Here is a 19,767-nt window from a genome sequence, read left to right as displayed (position 1 = left end):
AAAGCACAATTAATTCTGTATGTTATAAATGAAATAATCAAATGCACCTGAAAAGTTTACAACATCTACAAACAAGAAAATTACACACAAAAAGTATGTGTGGATTCACAAAATAACTCAAACTGATGCACTGACTATTATTGGATATGTGGATTCATCAAAAGTTGCTTGCAAAGAGCAACACACAACTCCTGCTAGCTAGCACCTGGCTACTAAGGTTAGCACAAGGCACACAGCATGTGACAGTAGCTTACTTTTCGCTTGCAATGCTAACTTGCAGCCTTGTTCAAATAGTCCTCTTCTACACTGGCCTCTTCATTCTCTTTATCCTCCATCAAAATGTCTCCACCATGCTAGCTGGCCCTCATCGCTGGAATAAGCAGTCTGTGATGTGATCGTCCACTCTCCCTTGCTTCTTATCCAAAACTAAAGTAATGCGGTTCACAATCAGTTGATTAATATGAAATTATTGCTTTTCATTTATGTTGTCCCTAATATTTAATCAGACTTGCAACGATACAAACCAATCAAATTGCACAAAAAGCAGCTGCAAAATCATAATGTAAGTTAATATATTATTAAGTTTTATAAATAACTATATATACCTGGTATAAGTATAAGTTTGATATATACTCCGCAGTATATGGTGAAGTAATTATGGTGGAATGAATTGCCGCTTATGTCAAACAGCACTCAACATTTCCGTTTTGCATGCTGTGTCACAGGTCTCTTTCCCCTATCATCAAGTATTGAGTAATCCTTGTGTAACAAGCATTCTGTCATCACAGAGAACATACTGCCTGCTGATTACACAGACAGGGAATCCTATTTAAAGTCATTTATATAATTGCCAAGTTTAAATATCACTTTAACAGTCATGTTTATTTTCTTAAAACATTTTGGCTTAGAAAGTGGAACTCAATACCAAATGAAAAAAAAATATACAAAGTAGAAAAAACACAAAAATGTTTTTGTCTGTTCAAATCCTTTTCAGTTCACTAATTATTTGAAATTCAGAAGAATTTTGTCGGTCGATTTGCTTTATCCCACACAGATGACGTTGGTTGACACACTGACGTGAAATATGGTGCTGACGTCATCAAATACGCCCTCTTCGCTGACCAAAAACATTTGTGTCCAGACGTTAGCGCTCCGGAGAGCCAGCGATTTAAAATAAATAGTCTTCTTTGAGTTTGTCTGACTCAGTCGGTTTGAAGCGTTTCGAATATGGTCTGTGGCGGTTTCACCTGTTCCAAAAATGCCCTGTGTTCCCTTAATGTGGTATACATGGTGAGTGTACAAAATGGATCATCATGCTAAGTTTTCAGCTAGCTACATTAGCTTAGGTTGGCTAGCTTCTGAATGAACTGGTGTAAGCGGAGCTAGCCGCTAAATGTTAATGATTTCGTTTTTTGCTTCACATGCCTCTGTTTTCACTTCGCAGATGATAGTTGGTATGGACTATTTCCTACATTACGTAAATAGTAGAGTTTGACATTTGTAGTGTAAAAAGATAGAAGTGTAGAAAGTACTGTTCTTAGCGTTTTAGCTAACCTTAGCTAGCGCTATTATGAGTATTGAAGCTATGTTACCGTTAGCTGGGAGGCCAGCTGACCTAAACTAAAATTGACACGCTTGAATGGTTTATCAGCCACATCCTCTGTCTTATCGGTCGCTCAGGCTTGTCACAACAAGATGTTTTCAGCTCATGTTTCTGTTTCCTTCTTTGTTGCAGTCATGTGAGCTGTTGTAGTCAACACGCTAGCTTCAGCTCCAGGTTAAACCGGGTTATACTTGCTAACACAGATGTGCTTCTGTTGATCCAAATATGTAAACGTTACATTTCTAAACTAAATATTCAGCCTCAGGTCTTTAGTGACTGAGATTATTTTGAGCAGGGTTGTGGTTCATGGTGCTATATTGATATGTAGTGTCTTGAATGTATCTCTTTCATATATGTGACAAAAATAACACCGCGGCACTAATCTTAGTACAGCCTTACCTGAGTTAACATACAAACAAGTTTTTATACAGTATACATACGTGCACACATATACATACACACACACACACACACACACACACACACTTAGATAAGTATGACTACTACAGGTTATGAAAACAAGATGCTTTATATACATGATGTACATGTAGACAGCCTGGTTAAAATATCATTTGGTGCAGTGATATTACATGATAATAACAGGGTGTATACTAAAAAACTTACTTTGCTCATTCAGTCACTGTGATCACTTTTGCCCAGAATCACTGACGTTTTTTACCCTGGTGTTAGTTTGTTAATAATTCTTCCTCATGTTTGTTATTGTGGTAGTAAGAAGAACATGTGTTGTGCTGGAGTGCATTTTATGAAGTGTGTTTCTAATATTCTGCCTTTCGTGGACTGAAATTTAGTGTTTTGTTTTTTTCTTTTCACTTTATCTTTTAATTTTTAGACTGTATGATTACTTAAAAAAAATCAGTGATGGTAATACATTTTAGTTGTAGTTGATGTGGTTATAAACCTCCATCGGGGTTTTAGGTTTGTACAATATCCTCATAAAGGTTAAATGTTGTTTGTGATACTTTTTTTTATTCAGGTTATAAAGTTTTATAACGGCAGTAACAGAAGTTTGTGAGTCATATATGCTTTCCATATAATTTTTTAGAGACATAGGTCATAATGTTTGGGTTAGTCATAACTAACATATAATTGAGTATTGATTCAAACGCTTCAAGATTGTGTTTGTGTTACTACCCCTTGCTTACCTGCTACACTAATGAATAAAGTCTACCAGGAGTGCACATTGTGAAAGCTGTGGGAGTATACCAGGCATTGTGTAGTTATTGCGACACACTGGGAGCCTTCTGTCCTCGGCCTCACTGCTGAGAGAAACACTTGAGACACGACCTACCCAATCAGAAAACTTTGGAACATGTGCACATGCCACAAGTCATGTTGGCAGCTGAGTCACTGTAACTGTCACGACTGCGATGCTGCTGTAGTGAATCAGGACGTACTGTACATAGAGAGGCAACTGGAACAAATAGTCCCTTCAAGAACAGATGATCCTTTCTGGGTCAGATGTGGCAGCACAATATGAATTCTGTAATGTTTTGTCAGTTCCTATGAAAGATAAATGGACATGATTATTATTTTAAGCCACTGATGTTACAGAAAACAAGTAAGACCAGTGTTGGCAACACAGACAAACAGCAGAGGGAGTTAGTGTTTACATTCTGTTGAAAGAAATCAGTTAAATAAACACAAAATGCGACCAAATATAAGAACGAATTCAGTGTTTTTCTTTTGTTTCAGATAATCAAAAACAGTAAAAGAATGTCATGAGGCCAGCAGTCTTATGACCCAGAGCCACATGAAGAGCTGTGAAAACATTAAACCCTAACGTTAGGGAAGTGGTGTCTTTCTCTCTGACTGTTGCAACACTTCATGTTTTTTGGCACACACTTTTACTTGAAACAGAGCTCCCAAAGACCCGACTAGTTATTATAGGATCCCTGGTGTAGTCAAAGCTGTGTACCATGACCACATATGACCAGCTCACTTCCATCGCACTCACTCTGGTTTACCTTCTTCCCTCTGCTCCCTTCAGCTGGTGGGGCTGCTGCTGATAGGAGTAGCAGCATGGGGGAAGGGGTTCGGCTTGGTGTCGAGCATCCACATCATCGGAGGTGTCATCGCAGTGGGCGTCTTCCTGCTGCTCATCGCCATCGTAGGTCTTATCGGAGCTATGCACCACCACCAAGTCATGCTGTTCTTCGTATCCTTTCCCCTCGTTGGCATTCATGCACAGTTTTACAGATTATTATTTGGTCATTTTCAGAGTTTTTTAGCCAATTCTGATTCCCAATATTTACCTGCTTCTTACAGCTGATACTGATAAGATAATCGGATATTTATTTTGTATGTTTACAGTAGAGATATATGCACACCTGAGGCTAGAAAAGGCTAAAATGTTGTGAACAAAGCAGAAGATGTGTTTCAAATTGCAATACTGTAAAAATATAATTCCTGAGTCGTATTCGATGCTTCTTTCTTGTCACATTATTGTGAGTTAGATCATCTTCTGCTGGACAGTCTAAGGCCTCCATATCCTATTTACTCAATAATCTTGTCTGCTCCGTGGTGTATGAACAACAATTGAACATATCAAATGGGTAAATATAGGACAATATGAAAGCCAATATGCATATATACCGATACAATTTGTTAGTTTAATATTGACGAATAATTTAGTGTCCCTAATAAATAAATATTGTATTTCTACTCAGTTAAAGTAGAAGTTAAATATACAGGGGCGGTGGTGATTTGAAAATGTTGTTGTGTGTCTTTTTGCTCTGTTGTTTCTTTGACCCCCTGCTCCCAGTACATGGTCATTCTTTTCATCGTTTTCCTGTTCCAATTTGGAGTTTCCTGTTCCTGCTTGGCAATGAACCGCGGGCAGCAGGTGAGCAAACTTATTCACCAAAACATATTTATATCTGCATAAATTATTCCGATTAATTTTTGTGACTTCTTACAAGAAATCCGCTTCATTTTACCTGCCGAATTGCTTCTTTAGGAGACACTCCTGAACTCTACTTGGGGAATGTTACAAAACAAGACAAAGATGGACCTGGAGATTCAGCTGAACTGCTGCGGGCTGCTCAACGGCACCTCCAGTCAAGTACAGTTTGAACTGGACGTGCAAAACTGCCCCGCTGTAAGTTTTCTATATCTAATTTTTCATTGTACATCCATCAGCAGAGTTAATCTGCTTTAATAACGCAGCTGCAGAATGTTTCTGTTTCATTCAGAATATATATCGTCTTGTTTTGTAACTCTTCGCTGACTCCATAGATGAATATTGCTGGATGACGGCATATTTCCAGTTATACAATATCTCCCACTGAATATAAGTCCCATAAGCATTTCAGAGGTAGAAATGGGCCACTTTCTGTCGTTCTCAGAATAGATTTTGGTATCTAATACTGCTTTTTCTGACAAACTGTTGACTCATACCGCTGAAGACTAGAGGCCTTTTTTTGTCTCTTTCACTCCAGTTGTGCAAACAGAAAAATTTTTGCTACACCTGCGGGCTGAAGATGCTGGATCATGCAACCGAGGCTCTGAAGATCCTCGGGGGCGTCGGACTCTTCTTCAGCTTCACAGAGGTGAGTTTTCACTTTCCGAAAAACACTTCAATGATTTAATCACTCATTAAATCATTCTAATAATTTTGAATATGGTTTAATTGTGGGTGATAACCAGACTCAAGATCATCCACTTATTACAGGATTGGCAGTTTTCTCGCTTCTCCTCTGGTCCTGATAACACAAGCACTTAAAATTGGAAATCATTCATTTTGAAGTGCAATCTGTGGACTTAGTTGCAGGGGGAAGTAAATGTTTTGAATTGAGTCGAACTTTAATAAATTTGAACAGACAGCAGATTCAAAATTGTGCTAGTGACACGAGCTGGCATCCCTGGACATGTTCCCGAGCTCCTGACACCACATATCTTGTAATGACGTGTGGATACATTTTGCCGTGCCACACTTCATCTCTTTTAATGTCTCTTCAAACAGATCCTGGGGGTCTGGCTGGCTGTGCGCTACAGGAACCAGAAGGATCCACGCGCAAACCCAAGTGCTTTCCTATAGTCTGTCCCCATGCACGCAGAGCAGCGCTGTAGAATCAGTTTCAAACACACTGTTACACATAGAATCACGCACATCTAGAGGCATACAACACGACAACACAGAATGGACGAGCGCACGCAGCACCTGACACACACTGAGAAACAAAACACACACAAATTCACCTGAGACTTGAGAAGCTTCAACAACCTGTCCAGAATGTTTGCCAGAGCTGAAACTGGAAGACTGGATACTTATGTATGAAAGGAAAAGCTGTTATACCAAGAAGTGTGGCTTGTTGGTATGTTGACCCAGCCTTGATTTGAGTACCAGATTTCCTGCTAGTTCCCGACTATGTAACGAGCGATGAGACATCTCTGCATGTGTCCTGCGCCTGCACAGACAAACAGCCTCTTTGTTGATTTCATTCCACACGCCAACTAAATGACTGTGCCGTGTCCAACTAATAACCTGTATGCACCTTGAAATTTCCTCTCGTCTCTAATGTAGTGCCACAAATATACTCCTCTGGTCAGTGCTATCGGTGATGTGTAGAACTGTGTACCTAAACATGTCCACTATGAGTCAGCTGAGGGGGAAAAGAAATTCGGGACATGTGGTGTAAAGTAGTTTTTGAACTGTATGTAAATGTTTTTTTTTCACATGCCACAAACGCCAGGATTAAACAGGATTAGGAAACAAGAAGAATAGACTTTAGGTAATGTCGTTGCTTGTTGTTCGGGTTCAAATATTTATGAACTGTAACTGAGCCAACTAACTTTTTAACAGTCTGAGATATTAGGATGCCAGTGGACTGCAGCCTTGATGTTGTACATAATCTTTTGGAGATCATTCTCGGTGAGTTTGCCATGTAGTTATCCCTCTAGTGGGGAGGTTTGCCTGCACAATAATCCACCCTTCCTGTATTTAATATGTTCCTTTGTGTCGCACAGTGATGTTACTTAGTATAGGTTCTGGTCGTAGCGAAGTGGATTCAGGTACGTTATCATTACCTCCTGTGAAACTGGAAAGAAAATCATGAAAAGAAAAAAAAATCTCTGTTTGATTTAAAATATTTGGGTAAATTTGGCAAAAAACTGCGTATCGCAAACCCAGTTTTGTTTAAATAGTGTTAATTGTGAAAATGTTTTTCTTTTTTTTAAGAATAATATTGTGTAATTATTCTGTTCTCTGTTGCCATCCGCTCTTTTTTCGTTCATCAGTGTTAAAAAAAAAGCTTTGTAAAGACTTGTTAAATATTTTCAGGATCTATTTAATTTAAGTTTGATGATGCACATTAAGGCTAAAGTTATGTTGTAGTTCTGATGATATCATTTTGATGCCTCGCTCGATGTTTGACATTTCCTGTTGATAAATCACTGCTTATTAATTCTCTCTTTTTAAGACGTGTTTTCTCTTTTTGAACTGCTTTTAACTTAAAGGACTAACACTAACTGTAATTTCATGTCTTACTTGAACCTGTCAACTTTTGGCTGATGTGGATTTCCTGCTGCTGATTTGGAGTTCTCGCTGGTGTAAAACAAACATGAGAGATCTTAAGCATAATTATGCCATATATTATTACACCTCACTTCTTTGACTTTGTGTGCACTTGTTATTCCAATGTATCTTGAATTTTTGAGACTTAATTTTCCAAATAATAAAACCTCAAATTGGAAAGTGTTTCCCATGAGTCATTATTTCAATGTGTTAATATCGTAATCTATCTTGTCTTTTTAAAAATGCACCTTGGATGGTTTGTAATTTATTTGTTCATTCATTTACAAAGAGGTATATCAGTAACAGTTATTCTTCCCGGTGTCCAAAAAAAATCAAGACATTCAAGCATCATCAGTAGACAACCTCAACAAAAAATCCTGCTCTCTCACCAAAACAACTTTAAATTGTTAAAGCACAATTTAACAGTTCATTAGCTTAGCTTTATCAAAAAATTGCCCCAAAAATTCATATAGAATCCTCCCACACAGAGTGTCATGTGTACCCTCTCTTTTGATAATTGTGGTTCTTAATCGTTTTTTAAACTGATGTTATTTATGCTCCTTTTAAAATGTAGTGGAGGTTTGTTCCAATTAAACCCTGTAAGACCCAAATATAGACTATAGAATAAGCTCCAGTTTGTTAAGGAGAGAACTTAAACAACTTATTTATAGTGAATCATCAAAGAAATGTTATCAATTTTAGCACAATTTTCCATATTTAACCATGTGAGGAATCAAAGCGCACATGCTATATTGACGACCACTAAGAGACTGTGACAACCTCAAAATCAAATTTGATTAACGTTTTCCACAAAAACGAAATATCTAAATGTTCTGGACTTTGTAATGATTAAATAAGAAATAAAAGCCATTTTACTTTAATCCTCACAAATCCAGACATTTAACAAGGTGAGATGAGCTTGTGGAAAAACTTCCAGGTTGTGTAAATTAAAAACTAACTTTCAATCCAACAACACTGTGAGGATGAAGAATAAGCCCCACTGACTGTGTTAATGTGGTATTCAAAGAAAAAAAAACATATAAAGATAACAGCTAAACATGTAATTTTGCAGCACTGGGTCTTCTAGGGTTAAAGAGGGCAGTTATACGCACATCAGGGCAATCAGGACAACAGCATCAATGCACAAAGACTAGCCCGCACACAACTCCACAAACATATATATATAGTGTCTCTTTATTGTCTTTTTAACTTTTTCTTTTCAATCTCTTTTTTATATTAGTAATTTATTTTATTTCATATTGACTGTACCTTCAGGTTGTCTGGCTGTGTTGGCCATGTTGTTTGGGTTCTAGTCTGTTGCCCACTGAGCTTCCTGTTTATTGTTTATTTGTCAAAGTACTTTGCAAACTCTTATTTTTTAAGGTGCTTTATACAGTAAATAAAGTTTTCATTATTATTATTATTATCATCATCGTTGTTATTATTATTATATTTTATTAGCACAAAGTTTCCATTCCACATGGGTCTTCGTAGAATGAATATTTTCTTTATTTTCTTTATTAAAAAAATCACCTGAGAAGTCAATCTGAACATTTTCATTACTTATTCTTTGTTTTTTTTTAATTACCCAACTGTGATGAAGACCCGAGTTGCATCAAAATATTGTGATTATTATATATATATAAAACATGTTTGACTGAGTATGTTAAAGCCTATCATTGACATGTATGTTAGAAATGTTATAAAAATATCTTTGTCTAAAAATGTAAAAAGCTTCATATAAATATATCTTTACAGAGAAATATAAATATATACTTTGCATGAATATACAAATGTATGTACAATATAGCAACTGTTTCCTGTACATGAGTGTACATTGTTTTTATTCCTGCACATTAAACAGTGATCCATGATGCTTTGAGTAGTGAAGAGCAATACAAAAGTATGATGTTGCTTTTGCATTTCTTTAAGGTTCACTTTGAAGCTTTTTTTTGTCAGAGAGGAGAAACAGAGCTCAGGTGTGATGAAGAGGACACCTTTCTCCACATGATGGCGGTATAGAGTCTGTGCAGCTCCTGTTCTTCTCCCATCATTGCTCTTGGTCACAATGGCTGTTATGTCAGGCTTGCTCTGACATGGTAAATACCTCAAGACAAGCAAGGAATCTCTACACAATGTCTGCTTGCTCCTGTAACTATTACCTTACACATTGATTGCATCCACGTGGCAGCTGTAAAATGAATTTACTCGAGCACTAGCAGGTTGTGAATCCCTGTGATACTCCATCAGAAGGCCATTAATCCCCTCTGCTGGGCTGGGTCCAGTAATGTGGGGGTGGGCAGGGCTGGGGAGGGGAGGGGGGAGCAGAAGGAGAGCTCAAGTGCACTCTGATAAGGGAATAGAGACAACACACGAGGAAATTATCCTGATACCTTTCAACCAAGGTTGTCCTAAATGAGGATAAACTGCCTCTCTGCCCTCGTCTTAATGGCCCATGGCAGACTGTCACCATCACCGCTGCCCCCCCTCTGTTAAAGGCGTGACCTAATCTCTGGCGTTGGTGCACCCTGCAGAGGAGCACCTGCAGCTTCGTTTTCCTGAGACGCAGGAACATTTATGTAAGTGAAATGTGCCTGCTAAGGGTTTTGGGTCTTGAGTGTTTCCGGAGGCTTTTTGGAAAGAAGGATTTTGGAAACTGCACCACATATCGAGTCCCCTATCCTGTCAGCGTGCTCTCCTGAGGGCCGGCTGCCAGTCCCCACCCTGTGATGCATGTCCATATGCCGGGTGTATTAGCTGGGAGAAGCTGTGGAGAATCACACCAACAGGGACGGCCATCTGTCCTCTTACAGATATAGCATGGACTCTGCAAGCACATGAAGGCAGGATCTTAAAACATTTGGTCCATTATATCACAGCGCAGTGATGAATGGCTTTTACAAGGGCTCGTCCTATAGGCAGGACTAATTATATAGCTTTTCAGCAGGGGGGCAGGATAATGCAGCATTCAGATCAGTGGGGACTGATAAACTGGTTCCTTTAGTAGGCCTATTTTCAGTGGGGGAAAGAGGCAGAAGAAATCAGACCTTTTACTTTAAACACTGTCAAAATATATTACAAGTAAAAACCATTTAAAAGCTACTGGAGGAGTTTAGAACGCATTACTAACAGCGATATTGGAATATTTTATTTAGCTTTATAAGAAAAGAAAAAACAACTGAATCTTAATTGTAAGTTTAAGTTTAAATTATGCACAATATACCTTTGATAGTAGTACAAGAGGAATGTCACTCAAGAAAAGGTTGCAGTTAAGATGTCTTGATATTTTCTGCAGTGGTATTGAATTAGTTTGTGTATTTCCAACTTTAAAATAGAAATTTTGTTCCAAATTAGGCCTAAAAACCTCTGTTATAGGCAGATTAAATTAGCAATATATACCTGGCATTATCAAGTTTAAACAAATACACTATAGGATTTTTGATAGATGATTTCTGCATTTCAACATACAAAAAATTCAATCTTGTACAATCTTGTCTTCTTCTTTAGTAAAACTACTCATTATGCAAAAACATGACTCAGACCTGAGACTGATATATTATCATTACATTGTTAGATACTTGTGCATCAGTGTATTACTTGCATTTTACTGTTGTAGTTTGTTGAGATGGCGTTAGTTTTACAATCTAGGGATCAGGCTAACGGCGGCAGGAGGGAGGGGCTAGCAGGGTCGTAATGACGCAATGACGTTCCAGTGACGCTTGGCCGTTGACCTTTGCCGCTTGTTGTGCGATTTGATTGGTTTGTTCGTGTTGTTGCAAGTTTGATTTAATATGCGACAACATAAGTAAACATTACGCTAACAGTTTCTAGTTGAGGAGTTACTTCAAGCGTTGAAACGATTCGGTGAAGTACAAAAAGTTTGTGCTAATCAGCTGATTATCGACCGCACTGCTTTAGTTATTGGTAAGAAATGAGGGAGAGTGGATGATGTTGATGGCGATGATCACTGACCGCTATTTCCAGCATGAGGATGCTAATGTGTATTGCCACAGATGGAGGAAGAAGAACGAACAGCATCAAAACTGTAAGTTTGCATTGTGAGCTGAAAGTAAGCTACTTCTGTCAACTGCTGTGTGCCTCGGGCTAACGTTAGCTAAAGCTAGCAGGCAGCTGCTAGCTAGCAGGAGACGTGTATTGCTGCCATATTTAACATATTTAACAGCCAGCGCTGTTATTGTTTTTGTTTACAACTGAAGGATTTTGGAAATCCATAGGTGACTATGATAAGGATTGTGAATGTTTGTGGTCGCTGTTGTTGATTTTTGTTTGCATATGTTTACTTTAATTATAATGCTTGGAATGATTTGCGCCTGCTTTGTGCATTCAGTATTGTGTATTTCAGTTGTATACCCAGCATAGTTTAATATTTTTCTAGATTATATAATTATATAATTGGAACATTTTCTGTAGTAGTTATTATAGTAGATGTTAGTGTTTGTTTTGTCAAAAATCTTGCCCCTGCTACTAACTATCCACCCCCTATAGCTCCCCTAATTCCAATTCGCTGTTTCTGCTACTGTCCCTAATCTAAGGGTTGGGTCCTTCCTTAGGGTCTTAAGAGAAATTTGAGGCGTCCTGATTTGAAGGATTTTTAATTTTCCTTAAACCAGGCTTTTAATTATATATTAAGTAATTTGACCTCTAATTGCCAAAAACGTATGAACATCTGAAACAAGAAGGAGATTGAGACACTGTTTCTATACAAGGCGTCGAAGGCTAAAAGGGTTACAAACTACTGGTTTAATTTATAAAGCTGCAATAGCTTATTTGGCCACTTGGAGGTGGCAGGAAAAGTTGTGTACGCATTTACATATAATTCTTTTGAATTGAAAGCCTATACTGTCATTGTACAAGGGAGAGTACAACCAAATTGGGAGTGCTACTTCTGATATGTGCGAGTTGATATGTTGAAAGGTTGACCTGCAAACAGCTGCCTATTTATTCCTCTGAAACTATTTGCCTGCAAAACAAAAGTTTTGAGGGTCAATGGAAACAGAAAGGTTGGGGGTTAAACTCAGTGTAAAACTCTGCAAGCCGAGGAGAGCTCAGCATTCAAGTGATAATTCTCTACAGATTCATCAGCAACCTCTTTAATATTGTATTTTGATAATTGTTATTGAAACTCTAACAACTTGTTTTATGCTATACAGTCAAGTTTAAAGCCTACCTCTTTTTTTAGGGAAAATCTTCAAGTCGAGGTGAAATAAAAAATGTAATTTTAATCCTTTTAGATCACATCCTCGCTAATATTGTGCATCTGTTTGACAATATAGGCCAAAAAAATCAATTTCTTCGTATTCTTATATCAAAATTCGATCATTTTTTCTTCCTGAAAAAAAAAAAATCCTGTGTGCTTACGTAAGTTAGAACCAACCAATTTCACCCAATCAATCTGCAACATTTAGCCGCAGAGCACCAACAATGTTCGGTCAGTTAGCTAGCTACTGCGCTGTGGAGAACGTCTGTCTACGCCCACTTCTCAACGATCAAATCAAATCCCTCTAATGATATGTCCCGCCTGCACGTCCTGTTTCACTCGGAAATACGTCACGATACAGAAGCTAGATACTCTCGAAATGCTGTTTCAGCTTGACTTTAAGCTTAAAGGACCTTTAATTTATAGTAATGTATCATATTCAATTAGGATTTTATATTTTGGATGTAAAATCAAGGCAAACATACATGTTATTGACTAAAAAGTACAATATTTCCCACTGTACTGTAGTGTAGATGGGTTATAAGGAAACTGTAAATACTAAACAAAAGTATCTAAATGTGCTTAGATTCATTCCACCACTGACGTTTTCCATTTGTACTGGTCATTAATTCCCTTATGGACACTGGACATTTCTCTCTCCAGTAGTTACACCCAGCTGCATCCTATCAGCAGCTGGAGTTTCCTCTGACAGGGGGAGCAGGACAGTGAGGGATGAACCCGTGTGGTTGTAATGGGTCTGTATCTGAATCTAGATTCTTCTCACAGCTCTGCGAGGACAAACAGGAAGGCAAATCATTCTCATCAGTGAGGAGAGACAAACAGGTCAATATGGCCTATCAATAATGAAACAGAGCGGGGATGCATGTTGTTATCCCTCAGAGGGAAGGGCAATACAGGTGATGCGGGGAGTTATTCAGAGCGCTCAAGTCTTAAAGTGGTATTTACCTTCTCCTTAACAAGGGAGTTGAACTGTAGGTTGCAAGGCTCTTAAAACAACATTCACATGCCCACATGTACGTTGATGCATTTATTCTTGTCTATTTCTCAGTGGTGTTATCTAAACAAGAATTTGAACTTGCTCTGGCAGGATTTTCTGCCGCCTCAAGGATTGTTTCCAATTATGGGAAGAGTCAGAAAAGCCTCATTTTGCTGAATGGTTAAAATGAATGAGAGCCTCGTTGCCTCATTAAGTCCTCAAGTTTTTTTTCTGTATATAATGAGAGACACAAAACAGGAAGTAAATAATCCTCCTATAAAGGATATTAAAAGACAATGCCCACCCCTGCAACAGCCTGTTCACCCTGCTGCCGTCTGGCAAGAGATACAGTATCTGATGCTGTATCATCAGACTACAGTGCAACTTCTTCCCTCGGGCTCCAAGACTCTACTCATCCTCCGTACTAAAAAATAGTTTTTCTTGTGTAACAGAGAGAATACAACTATCATGTTGTGTGCAACCCTTTGTTAAGGAACATTAAGATATATTTACAAACAAATAAATCAACCATGAGCCAATTTTAAAATGAAATTGGCCCAATTATCCCATATATAGGTTTTTTATTTACTCATGTCAATGTTAATACCTCACATTCATTGCATATTGCTCAAAGTTCCTATCTTTTAGTATATTATTCCCTTAAGTATTTCTCCTGGACTGTTTCAGGTTTAGCTTATTTGTCTAAATCAGATGGCCTCATATTTTGGCTGAAATATAATGTTTTTTTGCTCATATTATCCCCCATAGCTTACACTGGGAGCATGTTGGGATGATGGGATGATTACAGCATGCAAAAACAGTCTCAAACCTCACAAGGGTATCTCTTTAAAAAAGCCTAATTATCAGGTTTTGGGAATCAGAGTTATTGCTTTCTTCTAACATCATGGCACAGGGACAGTGTAAGGCGTAATCCAAGTGACCATTTTTACTGAAATCCGCCCCCTCCGTTTTTTATAGAGAACATATCATGACGTAATTTCCTGTACACTATAGCTTCTGTAACTCGCTGCGTACTCTCATTCGGGTTCAGTTATGATTGAAATAGTTGGTTTAAAGTAATGTTTATACACTTTAAATTAGGGATGCACGATATTGGATTTTTTGCCGATATCTGATATGCTGATATTTTACAACTCATTTAGCCGATTACCGATACCGATATTTTTTTCCCGCACACCTAATTGCAGAGATCATCAACTCTCTTCTGTATTGGAATTAGCGTACAGTATAATGGTGATACTCTTATCACATTTGTTACAACGGTCGGGGTGACGGGTCTGGAGATGGTTAATCAAGTTTGTAGTGTTGAAAGACTTTGCCTTGGCTCCTCCTCGCATCACCGAAGCTGAGCAGTCATTGCAAAGAGCAGTTTTGCTATCTATTTCGGACACTTTGAAAAACTTCCACACCACGGACATTTTGGCTTCTGACTCTCTCATGCTGCAGGTAGACACACGTGACGTCATCACGCTGCGCCGCGCAGGTCTTCATCGTGCCGGGGACATTGTGCCGAGGTTGGGCATTTAATCAAGTATGCAGCAGCCCATTATTTTATCAGTTAATTATATCGGCGGATATCGGCATGTTGGCCGATGTCCGATAGTTAATTTTTAAGCCAATATCGGCCGATACCGATAACATGCCGATAATATCGTGCATCCCTACTTTAAATTGATTGCTGTAAGTAGTTGAGTATCAGTTGATATAGGTAGCCAAGGGCAACGGATAAATTGGTAGAATATGTAGCTAAGGGTAGCTTAAAATAGTTAGCTTGAAGCCTCGTGGAGAATCAGATATGTAATGAATAAACAGGTCAGTTAGGTTGCTACAGGTAATGGATACAGTTAGCTAAACGTAATATGTAATCAGTTTAAATCAATGAATAACAGTTCGAATAATAGGTCGCCAAGAGTAATGAATAAACAGTTTAAAGTAATATATAATCAAATAGTTGGCCTAGCTAAAAGTAATAGGTAAACAGTTTAAAGAGTTAGCTTAAAGTTATTGATTAACTGTTCAAAAAGGAAACATGAAGTAATGGACAAGTTGTTGAAATATTTAGCTTAAAATAATACATATATATATAATATTCAAAGAGCTAGCTTAAACTATTGGAAAAACACTTCATGATGTCAGCTAAGAGAAACGTATAAATCGTCAAATAGGAAGCTTTTAGAAATGGTGGAAATAATTGGCTAAAAGTGATGAACTGTTTAAATACACCTGGCCAATAGTGGGCTAATGTATGAACAGTTCGAATAGTTGGGGCGATGGTTTAGCTCAGTTGGTAGAGCAGGCGCTCCATGTTCAGAGACTACAGTCCACGATACATGTCATCCCCAACTCTCCACCCATATTTCCTGTCCTTCTTCAACTGTCCTATATAATAAGGTAATAAGACAAAAGCTTTATTTAAAATCTTAAATCTGAAAAAAACAGTTCAAATAGTTCAAAGTTGAAACAGTAGAAATGAGCTTAAACTAATGGAGAAGGTGTAACACTTGTCGGCCTATAAACAGTTGGAATCTAAATGTAATGAACATAACTAAATAATTACATGTAAAAGATAAATGTTTGAAATATCCAGTTTTGACAGTGAAAGTAGAACAAATGCAAACTTGGCCCAAGGAACCTTAACACTCAACAATTCAAATATATTAAAACAGTACTGTAACAACACTTTCTTAATAGTTTTAAATAACATCCAGTTGGAACAGATTTACAACACAACAGGTGGTGTCAATAAGTGTTATTTTAGCACATATGAAATGCCTACAACCGACAAAAAGGGAACCGATGCTGTAGACGATGAGGGAAATAAATAAAATGCTTTTAAAGCACTTAGAGGAAATGGAGGAAGAAAAGGGAACAGAAAGGCACAGGATGAGGTGAGAGCGGCAGGTTTTCAGTACATTAAACATAAATGTGACTTCCTGGTGGGCAGACATAAAATCTTCATCTTTATAAATAGGAATAAAACGCAGGATGTTCCAACATTCAGACTTTTAAAATGATCACCTCATTAGCATTTACCACCAGCCCTCCCCCAACACCGAATCATCATAAAATAACCTCCCACACAATGTGCCATCATATATTCATACATCGCGCACACTCGCAGAACACTTTATTCCTATAGTGTGTAAGAATGCTAATGTGTGTTGGTCGAATCGTGTGTGTTAGTCCTGAAAGATAAATATATTTCGTGTTTGTTTTTTAGGTCATTAATTGTGACTGCTTTGCATAATAACGATGTGAGCAGAAGAGCTTGTTGACCTGCTCTTATGTTGGTCAAAAGTCTATAGACAAATAATTAGGTATCTCTCACGGCCCCCTGCTTAATCATTACAAACAGCTGAACACAGCCCATAAGGTACAGTGTCGTATATGTGGCATGATAGCCGAGGTATGGCACTGCATCTCAAATCAAGTGTTATGCTTGAAATAAATCCATATCTGTAACAAGCAGAGTGTGAAAAATCAATCAGGATCAATGTGACAGGGGATTTTGTGGGAAGTGTTGCTATGTAGGAGAATGAAGAGTGTGAGAAAAGAGAGAGAGAGAGAGAGAGGCAATAAGGCAGCCTCTTCGGTGTAAACTGCAGATTAAAGTGACCTCTGACCCCTGCCTCTTATGTTTCCCTAATTAGCTTGTCTCGTCGTGCTGATAAACGCCGGTGAGACGTTTCTCTCCTCTGCTGTTTACAGCTTCAGGCCTGACACGGTGACGCTGGAGGCTGAACCTTCAGTGAGAGTATTGCGCACAGTGCAGGTAGATGTTGGCTGCAGTGCTGCTCAGTCTCAGCATTATCGCTTGAGTACAAGGTGAGGTATGTCCCGATCCAACTCCCTCCACATCCCTGATACCTCACCTCAAGATCTCGGCAGATAGCAAACCAATAGAACACGTGGTAGAAGGGGTATGCCAAAGTGTTGATGAAGTAAAAGTAGCGTTTTTATGGTGAAAAACTACTGCATTCAAAGTAAAAGTTCTGCATCAAATCCTAATAAAGATTACAAGATTAGGTCCATAGATATTTGGACAATGACGCTCTGTACACCACCACAATGGGACTGAAATAAATAAGTGCAGACTTTCAGCTTTAATTTGAGGGTATTTACATCCAAATCAGGTGAACGGTTAAAGAATTACAACAGATCTTATAAATGGTACCCCCTTTTTAAGGGACCAAAAGTAATTGGACAAAGTAATATAATCATAAATCAAACTGTCATTTTTAATATTTGGTTGCAAATCCTTTGCAGTCACTGACAGCCTGAAGTCTGGAACCCATAGACATCACCAGACGCTGGGTTTCAGCCCTGGTGATGCTCTGCCAGGCCTCTACTGCAACTGTCCTCAGTTCCTGCTTGTTCTTTGGGCAGTGTCCCTTCAGTTTTGTCTTCAGCAAGTGAAATGCATGCTCTGCTGGATTCAGCTCAGGTGATTGACTTGGCCATTGCAGAACATCCCACTTCTTTGTCTTTAAAAACTCTTTGGTTGCTTTCATTGTATTCTTTGGGTCATTGTCCATCTGCACTGTGAAGCTCCGTCCAACGAGTTTTGAAGCATTTGGCTGAATATGAGCAGATGATACTGCTCGAAACACTTCAGAATTCATCCTGCTGCTTTTGTCAGCAGGCACATCATCAATAAAGACGAGGGAACCGGTTCCATTGGCAGCCATACGTGCCCACGCCATAACACTGCCACCACCATGCTTCACTGATGACGAAGTATGCTTTGGATCATGAGCAGTTCCTTCCCTTCTTCGTACTCTTCTCATCCTATCATCTGGTACAAGTTGATCTTTGTCTCATCTGTCCACATGATGTTGTTCCAGAACTTTACAGGCTTCAAGATGGTTTTTTTGGCAAACTGATCTGGCCTTCCTGTTTTAAAGGCTCACCTATGGTTTACATCTTCTGATGAACCCTCTGTATTTACTCTGGTGAAGTCGTCTCTTGATTGTCGACTTTGACACAGATACACTTTCCTCCTGGAGAGTGTTCTTCAGCTTCACCAGGGAAAGAATTCACAACAGTTGTTTTCCGTGGTCTTCCCGGTCTTTTGGTGTTCTTTCTTTTTAAGAATGCACCAAACAGTTGATTTGGCCACACCTAATGTTTTTGCTATCTCTGATGGGTTTGTTCTGATTTTTCATCCTAATGATGGCTTGCTTCACCAACATTGACAGCTCTCTGGACTTCATATTGAGAGTTGACAGCAACAGATTCCAAATGCAAATACAACAATAGATATTAACTTCAGATCTGCTTTGTGCAAATGGAATAACGAGGGAATAAGACACACCTGGCCATGGAACAGCTGAGGAGCCAATTGTCCAATTACCTTTGGTCCCTTAAAAAGGGGGTCTCATTCCATTGTGGTGGTGTACAGAGCCAAAATGATGAAAATAGTGTCATTGTCCAAATATTTATGGACCTACCTGTAGAAGGCTCCTGGTTCCTGTTTCATGGGGGGCCTTTCTGTGTGGAGTTTGTATGTTCTCCCCGTGCATGTGTTTGGGTTCTCTCCGGGTACTTCGGCTTCCTCCCACAGTCCAAAGACATGCTCGTTAGGTTCATTGATGACTCTAAATTGCCCGTAGGTGTGAATGGGAGCGGGAAAGGTTGTCTGTCTCTGTGTGTCAACCCTGTGATTGACTGGCTACCTGTCCAAGGTGTAACCCCGCCTATAGATAATGGATTGATGGACTATTGAATGGATTATTTATACTAATGTGTTATTGATAAGTAACTTTTTACTGTTATAGTTGGTTAAGGTTGGTCTTCTTTGTGTACTGATTGGTAGTTTAATCTACAGTATAACAATGCATTGTATTTAAAACACTGAGGTCTTAAACATAACGTTACTGCAGCTGTTAAATTAAGGTGTTGTAGTAAAAAGCTTAAGTTTTTTCTCTGAAATGTATGAATTGCTCAAAATTAAGACACAAGTAAAGAACAAGCAAACAAGTAGAGAGCTGTAGTTTTACTAAGTTACAGAACCATCCACTGAAAGCCTTTGCCCTCCTTATCCTAAATGTAAAATGTGTATACCTCCATACCTGAAACTCACTGGGATCATTATACAGTATAAGGTAACATGAGGCCAGGCACTGATGTGGCACTAAAACTAAATGTCATAAAGAAACTGTATTACGCTTAATAATGCCAATACCCAACCCCGATATGGTCAGAGCAATTAACTCATTGTAACTGTCCCAGCACTGTACCCCAGAGGTACACAGTATTTACAGTCCTAAATAACAGAGCCACTGGTGCCCCCATGTTGCAGTGTACTAATGGTTACCTTTACAATGGAAAAATGCCATCCAGTGCCCTCTTGCACGTCCTGCCAGTGGAGAAAGTGGGATGCTGTGTAATAAAGG

At 38.6% G+C, this 19,767-nt stretch overlaps 1 protein-coding gene across 1 annotated transcript; it reads left to right on the top strand.

Annotated features, from left to right (window-relative positions):
• The first annotated feature begins 1,131 nt into the window (after positions 1-1,131).
• tspan31 (tetraspanin 31) lies at positions 1,132-7,316 on the top strand. Its single transcript, XM_069660016.1, has 6 exons — positions 1,132-1,290; positions 3,612-3,779; positions 4,386-4,466; positions 4,581-4,721; positions 5,062-5,172; positions 5,586-7,316. The coding sequence occupies exons 1-6, from the start codon at positions 1,228-1,230 to the stop codon at positions 5,658-5,660; spliced, it is 639 nt and encodes a 212-aa protein (XP_069516117.1). The 5' UTR covers positions 1,132-1,227; the 3' UTR covers positions 5,661-7,316.
• The last annotated feature ends 12,451 nt before the right edge of the window (positions 7,317-19,767 follow it).

This window comes from Semicossyphus pulcher, unplaced genomic scaffold (genome assembly GCF_022749685.1).
Source record: "Semicossyphus pulcher isolate SPU_LCO1_2020_fin unplaced genomic scaffold, fSemPul1.0.p SCAF_13, whole genome shotgun sequence".
Lineage (NCBI taxonomy): Eukaryota > Metazoa > Chordata > Actinopteri > Labriformes > Labridae > Semicossyphus > Semicossyphus pulcher.
The sequence above is the reverse complement of the archived record's forward strand: the minus strand, read 5'-3'. Positions and strand labels throughout refer to the sequence as shown.

Bases quoted from the DNA above. Each gene is read 5' to 3' on its own strand.
- tspan31 (XM_069660016.1), top strand. From the start codon at position 1,228: ATGGTCTGTGGCGGTTTCACCTGTTCCAAAAATGCCCTGTGTTCCCTT. The intron at 1,291-3,611 runs GTGAGTGTACAA...TGCTCCCTTCAG, and splicing joins CCCTTAATGTGGTATACATG to CTGGTGGGGCTGCTGCTGAT. The intron at 5,173-5,585 runs GTGAGTTTTCAC...CTCTTCAAACAG, and splicing joins TCTTCTTCAGCTTCACAGAG to ATCCTGGGGGTCTGGCTGGC.